Below are 10,000 nucleotides of genomic sequence, written 5' to 3'. Positions count from 1 at the left end.
CGGGATTTTAGCCGAACGAGCATAAGGTCGATGACTTCACAACATCGAAAGGGAGGGTGATTCTTTCTGAAGACTGTCCTGCTTCTTGGCAGCCAAAACATGGGTGGAAAGTATAAGTTCAATCTCTGGAGCAATTGCGGGCAGTTAACGGCATTTGTCAAGATATCGTAGACGAGGGTGCGCTTTAGAAAAGTTCTTCTTTGGATCAAAGACGTTATTGATATCAGGGTACACCTCTCAGAATAGGGTGGTAACCGTACGGGATCTTGCCGTGGCAATCGACGCAATGGCTACGCATTGGAGGATTTTTTTTTCTGAATCCTTTCGAGGGTTTCACTGTGGACAGAGTGGTAGAGTGCCCAGACTGGTACTGTATACTCCAGAACACTGCGTACTAATGAGCAGAAAACTGGAAAACTTCAAAGCTGATTGTATTCCAACGCAGAAAGCCGAGCAAAGCAAAGGCCTTGGATGCGGTAGTCGCAGTTTGTTGAACAAATGAGAGCCTTTGGTCAAACGTTATTCCGAGGTCTTTAATGAAGGTTATTCTTTCGAGAGAGATGCCACTTAAACCGCCACTCTGTTTCTAAAAAATACAGTGTAATCCGCACCATACTAATAATCGGTCGATGTCCTCCTGAAGCGCAACACAATCCAATATCGAGTCAATGGTCCGGTAGATTTTAAGATCATCTGCGAACAGCAGTTTCGGCGACTGAAGGAATGTTGCCAGGTCGTTAACAAAAATCACGAAGATAAGCGGTCCAAGATGACTACCCTGCGGAACACCAGACGGCATGTCGAACACGGAGAAGTGAGTTCCACGAATGTTTATAAAGCCTTGACGATTCAGCAGATACGAATAGAGCTATTTATTTAGTTGTCTACTGGAGAAATCCATATCGATCAAGTTTTTCTCTTACGATTCCGTGAGGAACTTTGTCGAAAGCCTTGGCGGATATCGAATCCACTTGCAGTTTTTTACCTGTTGCAGAATTCAAATCGCTGACATAGGACACTAGGTTTGTTTCTTGATGAACCCGTGCTGGACATCGGTGAGTATTGGCTGCTGAATAGATTCTTTCTTATATCAGAACTTCTAGCACTTTAAAAAAGCAGCAAGGAATGAGCATTTCCTGGCTTATGGATCGGTAAGATTGATGCGATTTTCCACAAAGTAGGAAATTCACCTTCCGAGATCGATCGATTGAAAATCATGCACTGCGGTGTGGCAAGCGAAGCAGTTATTTTAGAACAAGGATCAAGAGAATTTAACACGTTTAGAACTTTAGCCCCTCGATCTTCCATGATTTTTGGCTCGACGACCTACCAGGCCTCCAGGTACGACGGCCTTCCAATTTGCTCCTAGTCCGACGACCTTTCCATCGTGACCATCCTTGATCCGACGACCTTCATTTGGCTCCGATTCGACGACTTTTCTCCTTGGTTGTACTCCATTTTCCCGAAAACCATTGCCCAGAATGAAAAATCACCAGAATGTCAATCACCAGAAATCCACATCCCTAGAATATTTTTTCCCAGAATGCACCATTTAGTAGAACTTTTTTCCCAGAATGAACCATTTTCCAGAAAAAAATTTACCCGAATGAACCATTTTCCAGAAAAAAATTTACCCGAATGAACCATTTCCCAGAAAATTTTTCGCCAGAATTGCCATTTCCCAGAAAATCTAATAAATTTATCCAACCTGAAATTCAAAAAATCAAATAGTTTTCTTCCACAAAAATTGGGTTCCCATAATACTATTATTTTGCGGCGAAGCCGCAACCAACGAAGATGAAGGGGCCGAGGCGGCACAAAGCCGCTGAAGCTTAAAATTCCAAGGCGGCCGCCGACACACCGTCGGAAGCGGCGGCCCTATTACATTGGTCTAGGTCTGCGTGAAAGCTAGGGGTGATCCCTTAGCCCCGTCCGCCACGCGACAGCGTGAAGGACAAAACATCTTTCAAGTTCGAACGCGCAGCGTCAGGAGTCGGATACCAAAACGGATTTTTAAAGGACCATGGTTAGCATTTAATCAATTAAAGTACCCAAACCTTTAACTAAGCTCAATATTGGTTCTAAAATAAATTTAGTTGAAAATTTCAAACCTGTAGTTTCATTTAAAAAATCATTTTGAAAAAATAAATTTCGAATCATATGAAATTTACAAGAATTCATTAGAATAAAACAAATAAAAATACTACAGGAAAAAATCTGGGATTTGTGCCTTTCTGGGAAATGTTCCATTCTGGGGAAAAAAAATCTGGGAAATGGTCCATTCTGGGAAAAAAAATTCTGGTAAATGGTGCATTCTGGAGAATTTTTTTTCTGGGAAAGGGTTAACTCTGGGGTTTGATTTCGGGTATTTGTCATTCTGGGAAAAATTCATTCTGGTCAAAAGTTTTTGGGTAAATGGGATACAATCTTTCTCCTTCGCCTCGATGCCTTTCCAGCACGACAACCTCCACTTGGCTTTCCGGTCCGAAAACTTTCCATGGCTTGACGACCTTCCGTGGCACCCCGCTCGCGAGTCCACCAGTGACTCCTGGTTCGACGACCACCACCTGGTTGCTGACTTGACGACGTTCCATGATACCGGTCCGCCAACCTTTCATGGCCCTCGGTACGACGACCTATCAGTAAATCTGGTCCGACGACTGCTTCGTTATCTCAGCCCAGCGACCTTCCGTGTCACCTGTCTGACGACCTCTTGTGTTTCCTGGCTTGTCGACCTCGATCTGGCTTCCCGGTCCGACGACCCTCCAGTTGGCTCCTGGTCCGACAACCTTTCACGATTTCCGGCTCACCGACTTTCCAATGGCCCCGGCACAACGAACTCCCAATGGCTCTGCACCGACGACCTTCCATTGGTTTTGGCCCTGTCTTGAAGACCTTTGAATGGTTCCTGGCTCGTTGTCCTTCCGTTGGCGCTGGAACTTCTTTCCAATGTTGATTCCTAGCTTTTCTTCTTCTCCTTCTTTCCACTAGTGCTAGGCCCATAACCTGTTGTAGGAAGCAATTCGGACAGTGGAAAGAAGAGACTTGTTTTGCTCGGAACTAGAACTTGAAATACTTCACATCACCTAACTGTCTTTTATACAAAAACCATCTCCATGATTGCTTTACTAATTGTTTATTAACTATGTGTATGTTGTTATTTGTCCCATCGATTGCTACGATGAGACAAATCTCAACACTTATGTCATAGCTAGGTAGTATATCAAAGTACACATTGGTACAATCAGGAGTGACTAAGCGAAAGAGTTCGACGAACAAGTCAGCTGACTCTTTGATGCTTTCCTATGTGCGTCCTTGATGCGTCACAGACGATGGCATACAGTTAGCAAGGCGGCGGTCATCGATGTATTTCCTGAATGTCGAAGGATCTTGCTTTACGTTGCGTTCGAAATTCGAAATGTATTGGATGAAAACAGCGTTGCGAAGAGTCGAATATTCAAGCTCTAGCCTTGAGAGTATTGACTTGTTATGTATCTCGAAAGTATCGTTTACGGGCTTCACGAACCAAGCTGCAGCTCCTCCGTAACTCAGAATTCCACCAATAGAGCTTGTAAGGCTGGTGCCGGTGTAGTCGTTTAGGCGGCGTGTGAATACGCAAGACGTCGCAGAGATTTTCATAGAAGGTTGATACAGCAACATCGATGTTCAGATCTTCGAAAAGTATTTGCCTATTTGGGCTAACGGTAAGCATTGTGATTTGAATTTTCAAATATTTTAAGCTGAGATAAAGCATACACGGGCCAAATTCCGGTGAATTCCATGTACCCTTGAAAAGGAAACTGTTCTATTCAGTTATTTTCTATGTGTTATCAATAGCAAGCATATTGGTTCATGAAAGCAAATATTTGAAAAATACAACGGATCTTTTATAAAAAATAATTCCAAATTTGGGAATTATGAAGCAAGCATTTTGATAGTTTGAAAAATTAAAATTGTGCAAAAAACTTCAAAATACATTTTTTTTTTTATTTTGATGTTTTATTTATTCATAAGTTTGCTATTTACATTATTTCTTTAATACTCCACTGGTCAAGCCGCTTAAGGAGTACCTAAATTACATACTACTTATACCTAAACTAATCTTAATATTCTATCAAACTTAAATAACAAAAATGACTATATTACAGATGTCTCTTTTTTAATTAAAAGTAAAATTGAAATTATAATATAAAGATGTTATAAGATTTTAGAAGTGTTGATAAGAAATGAGGTTGCAAAAGATGTTCTTTTATAAGCTTTTTCAGTTCAGTTTTTGTGGCGTACTTTCAATAATTGAACATTGAAACAAATATTTTATAGAATTTCAACATTTCACGACTTTTGTCCATCGGCTCTACGGGATCGCAGCACTGTGCGACGCCTCGACCATGGAGACGAAAAACAAACCCCCCAAAGGAAAGAAAAAATCGAAAAAATGGAAGCCATGACTTTTATTTGCTTCAAATAACTATACATTCAAAAATTACGGACTATTGACGTGACTTTGTGTTTTTATTTGATAAAAACAGATTCTCATGCCTACAGAATATAAAAATAATTTGATTAGAATCGGTTGGGACATATCGGAGGAGTAGTGCGACTAACTCCGTTACACGATAATTTTATATAGTAAGGGGCCATTCAAATATTACGTAACGCAAATTTCGAGCATTTTCAACCCCCCCTCCCCCCTACGTAACATATTCGTCTCAGAATTTCTAAGCAAAATCTACAAAGCGTAACAAGCTGCTATACCCCCTCCCCCCCTTAAAGCGTTACGTAATATTTGAATGGTCCCTAATAGATTTATCGACCTCAAAAGGTCGTAGAAATTTTGGCACATAAAATTTTAAAAAAAATCATTTTAGAAGCTTGAATGTTACCAGCCATGTAAATAACTAAATATCATTAATATCCGTACAGCTGACAAGAAAACTGTATGACGTGAGCCACCATTTTTTAAAGGTTTAATAGACATGTTCGGTAAGCAATATTGTTCGACGTGTTTCAAGCGAATAAACTAGACAAATGTTTTTATAAATTAATTTATTCATTTATCAGGTATTTACAAACTAAATAAATACAAACACAAACTTAAATTATGGATTGCACTTTTGAATGAAGTAGTAATGTAACCATATCAATTTCTTGACAGCTTAAAAACTAAAACTGAGCGTAAAACTGCTGCAGTTGTTGTTGCTGTTGCAGGTAGCGTTGTTCCATCTGCATCAACTGTTCGTCGACCACATCGACCATTTGCACATCGCAGCCGGAAATCCGGTACACGTTGCCATACGCTGGATACCGGTGCCCGTAACCTGGCGGGGGCGGTGGTGGAATCCGTCGGCGCGCGGCGAGCGGTACACTGCTGTATCCCGGGGGTGGCGGGATTGGCGCCCGCCTTAGGTTCGCGTTTCTGAGGGCCTCCATTTCGGCTTCCGCTTTCTTCTGGTTGAATAACATCCAAAGGGGAAATGAAAATCCATTCGATTGAGCTGAGCTGGTTTCCGGTTGCGAGGGGTAGCAGGACATGTCTTGTGGGGTTTGCTTTTGATAATTGACCATGGGGTTTGGAATCGGTAGATGGTTTCCTTGCGGCTGATACATGTTATGGAAGTTAGGGGCAGGTGTTTGTTGTTGGTGATGTTGCGCAGATTGCGTTTGTTCAAAGTACGATGGTTGACTCTGCTGCTGAAGATAAACCGGGCCGTTGTACACGTGATGAGTGTGGAATTGTTGGATGAATGGATGAACTGGCGCTGGAATATCGTTCTGATGTGCAGTGTAAGGTGGTGGGCGCATTTCTTGTTGCTTTATTTTTTCCTGCTGATCAAAGAACTCAGTCAACTGTTTCAGATGCAACATATACTGCTGGTAGTAGCTGAGTTTTGGAGAAACTTCTGGTTCGGGATTTTCTCGGAATTGGTTGTATCCCATCATAGGATGATAAAAGGGTTTCATGTAAGGGGACGTTTTCGTAGGACCGTATTTCATAATTTTCCTTATTTGATCAGGATCACTGCACGTAAATCTGGGAAACCAGTGAGGAGTTGTATTACCTGATATTGCTTCCGGAATCTGAGGAATGCTCTGCGGCTGCACTGACGTATTGTGTAAGTTTTGAGCCCACGCTGAGTAACGATTTATATCATCATCGTTATCACCGACGTATAAACAGCAACGATCTCGATGATTATGCTCGCAATGTTGACAGTAAGCCAAACTCGGCGTCGAACAGCGACCTATTGGAATATCTTCATTCTGTCGAAGAATCATGCTTTCCATCCGCAATTCTTCCTCCACCTCACGACTATCAGTCATCCGAGCGGTATTCAAATCGATGCCTTTAAATGGATTCTTGTACGGTTGTGCTTGCTCGAAATTGTTGAAGTTATAAACAGGCGGCTGAATTGGCGCCTCTGGAATAAACCGTTGAAGTCCACAACCAAACCCGTAGCATGGTTCCGTAGAAAAACCCGCGAATCCACAGCTTGCCATTGTCGTACAGTCGTTTGGTCGATCGCACATTCCACCAATGCAACTTACACCAGATCCCATCCAATTGATAGCTCAAACGTGTACTTCGTGTATAACAGATTTCTAAAAACTAAATTCAAATCTCTTAGCCTTACCTGATTATATACTCGAAAAAGGAGAAGATCTCTCAATGCAGGTTCAAACTACCTACTTTCGAAGATTTCATCCCATGCACGTCGGTCATAAAAGGCTAGGAATATTTATGGGCCCGCCTAGCAGTGTTTTATGATACCTTGCTCGGAGGTCAATTATTTGACTAATGGTGTTGAATGTTGTACTAATCTAGCATTCAAACATTAGAAATATGAACAGGTATGAATAAGAGCTATGTGAACGCATTCAACTTAGGTGTGTTACACAAAATTAGACACTTTCTGAAGAGTATAAAGTTCAATAATGTTGATGTGATTTATGAAGTAGGTATATGACGCTTACATAAAAACGAGAAGAATTTTCAATTTTCTAGTTGCTACGATAAGGCGCAAACATATTCTGAAAACTAAAAAAATCATAATTTGCTAGAATTTTGAATTTCTATATAACTTTACAAACCCAAATAAGTCTTCAGGTAGCATTTTTGTTCTCTTATCGAAACATGTACAATAATGGTTTATTTACAATAAAAAAAAACAATACATCGAACTTTTAAAAATGAACTCCAAGGCACCCCGAGTAACGCCAGAAATCGTTAAGCCGGCAATAAAACTCAACTATGCAAACTGCAAAACTGCATAAACAGGCCATCCATTGTTTTATGACCACGAAAGATATGATCATTCGTTGTGCGGAACTGCCCAGCAGAAACCAGCTCCTGCAGCAATCTTTTGAATAGGTTTAATGCCTCCAACACTAGTCGGTGTCAATCTGAAAGAGCCCAACAAATTTATTGCAAATCCCAAATTCCACACATACAGCCCTTAGGCCTAGTGACAAAAGTAAAACCTACACATTATCCACACCTCCAGTCCCGCAATTGCCGTGCTCGTTCCAGCCCCAAGTGTGCAGTAACCCATTTTCGGTCAGTGCCATTCCGTGTTGTGAGCCCAGGCAGAAATCTACCACCTTACTTGGTTCGAAGTCCAATGGCAGCAAAGAAGATTGGTTGTTGTTGAAAACATCAACGGTCACGCCCAGCTGTCCGTAATTGTTTCGCCCCCATAGATGAAGTCGTCCCTCGCCGGTCAAATAGCCTGAATGGGACCAACCTGAATCTAGCTTTACGATGTGCCGGCTATGTACATTCAAATCCGTGCCTACGGGGCTCTGGCCAAAACGATTGTCCCCTAAACAGAGAATCGCTCCTCGTTCCAATTTTACGACCAGATGATTTTCGCCACTTACTACGTCTTTAATCTTCTCCGAGCATTGCAACTCATAAAATTGCATTCCTTCGTGTGACATTTCTTTCATTTTCACATTTTGCATCCATTTGGTTTTTCCCAAAAGCAGCAGAGTGCCTTCATCCGTTAAAATCACAGTATGTCTTAAGCCGAAGCATATTTTGGTCGCTTTCTTTGCTCCGGGCAATTCGATGCGCTCCGGTTTATCTCGATACTTAACCCCTTCAGAAGCTACTTGGTGCCACACGTTGGATCCCCACAGGTAAAGCTGGCCATCGCTCGTTAATCCCCCGGAAACATCCCAACCGCTGGCTATGGCATCAAATCGATCGAATCCACCGATCAGCTGAAACTGCGAGACATCCTCGGTATGGCCCAGTCCCAGTTGGCCACGGCTATTCCACCCGCAGCAATAAACGGCGTTCGGGTACACCAAAACTAGCGTGTGACCTCCACCGGCCGCTATCGTTCGAATAAGCTGCGGATCAAACGGCAGGACATCGAGCTGCTGAGGATTCTCACATGATTCCGAACGAAAACCAAGCCCTAGCTGGCCGTGACTGTTGGCACCCTACAATCGGAAGTAGTGAGTTTTTAATTACATATTGCTACATTCAAACATCCTTTGAAATTAATGTCATTTTTACTTACCCAACAATACATAAAATTTGATTCTGATAAACTTATAACTCAAGCGCTCAATAAAGGATATATGGAGCACGCTGTAAAACCACTTTTCAAGACTGCTACTAACAACAAAAACAACAAGCGGTTCAAAATCAAAACAAACATGCTTAAATCAGTCCAGTCACTTGTGCTTAAAAATCTAATCTTTCAGTGGTATTCAGTAAATATGAATATTAAACTCAGCTTTTTTTTTTGTTAAAATAATTTTCGAAATGGCATTTTTTTTTTTAATTTCATGTCTTTTTTTTGGGGTGCTATGAGAAATCTCCTGAAATTATACTATCGATTTCCCACCAATAGCAGCCAACCCTAAACGCCTATGTGTAGGCTATTTACAATATAAGTACTAAGAAAAATAACCCTTTGATATTTTATAAGGTTCTTTATAAGACATTTCAAGATTCGTGCCCAGTTAAAAACCATTTTTTACAAGGCACATTTACAGTTAACGTGAAAAATCTTACATGTTATCAACTCTATAACGCAACATAACTAAGCCTTGGAACATTCTGGAATCGATGAGAAATGGTTAATAAGTAGATGAAATTCCCACCGCTTTTGCTATGATTTCCCCCCAAAAAAATATTTATGTAAAAATTATCTTCCTTGATGGCTTTAAAAGATTACATTAGAGCAAACCAATTTTAAAATGTATTCAAAATGGTTTGAATTATCATTGAATTTTAATCGGACTCGTTGATCGTTTCGAGTCTGTGATTTGTGATTGCATGCTGCTTAATACTGCTGAAATTGCAAATTTTGATTAGGTATCCATTCTAGAATCACTATGAGGAAAGAAGGCTTAAAATGTGTTGTTAGTTTTATTAGAGCAAGTTATTCTTTTACCAAGAAAGAAATGTTCATCTAGAAAATTTTATAGCAAGCCTTTCAAAATCGAATTTATTAGCAAAATTATGCCACTTTTTGGAATTAAATGCTTTCAAAATTTGGCATCGTTGTGCTCTCAAAAAATTTTTATTTTGAAACGTTTGCACATACAAGAGGTGAACAAGCTAACAACTTTTTGCCTAATAAGATGTTCAGCGAAAAATTTCTTTTAAAGAATTTATAAATAGGAACAAAAATCATATGAAGGGAAAAAACAAGGTTGGCCTTGGACGAATACAGTCGTGTTTTTTTCGGTAGCGCGTTCCTTCTACATTCTTAGACCTTCTTCAAATTTTCTGCTATGGATTTAAGATACTTGAAACTTTTTACATTGGAAAGGATAAAGTGAAGTAAAGTATAGTTAAATGTGAAGTCTAGAGAGCAGATATATTCATATTGATTTATAAAACAGTGTTTGGTAGACGAGCAAAGAAAAAAGGGCTGGCTGTGTGGTCTGTTTTTTACTAACGCAGTGCAAAATTCTACGATGCCCTGGTACATTGTACCAGTGGTACAATAATGTGTTTAAGTAATCGAATGCTGGTGAA

The 10,000-nt window shown here is 40.5% G+C and overlaps 1 protein-coding gene across 1 annotated transcript; it reads right to left on the bottom strand.

Annotated features, from left to right (window-relative positions):
- Positions 1-7,107: 7,107 nt before the first annotated feature.
- LOC129759219 (uncharacterized) lies at positions 7,108-8,609 on the bottom strand. Its single transcript, XM_055756624.1, has 3 exons — positions 8,529-8,609; positions 7,484-8,448; positions 7,108-7,401 (listed from the first exon to the last, which is right to left on the bottom strand). The coding sequence occupies exons 1-3, from the start codon at positions 8,538-8,540 to the stop codon at positions 7,311-7,313; spliced, it is 1,068 nt and encodes a 355-aa protein (XP_055612599.1). The 5' UTR covers positions 8,541-8,609; the 3' UTR covers positions 7,108-7,310.
- Positions 8,610-10,000: the final 1,391 nt, after the last annotated feature.

Source organism: Uranotaenia lowii, unplaced genomic scaffold (assembly GCF_029784155.1).
Source record: "Uranotaenia lowii strain MFRU-FL unplaced genomic scaffold, ASM2978415v1 HiC_scaffold_1225, whole genome shotgun sequence".
Lineage (NCBI taxonomy): Eukaryota > Metazoa > Arthropoda > Insecta > Diptera > Culicidae > Uranotaenia > Uranotaenia lowii.
This window is presented reverse-complemented; position numbering and strand designations above follow the sequence as displayed.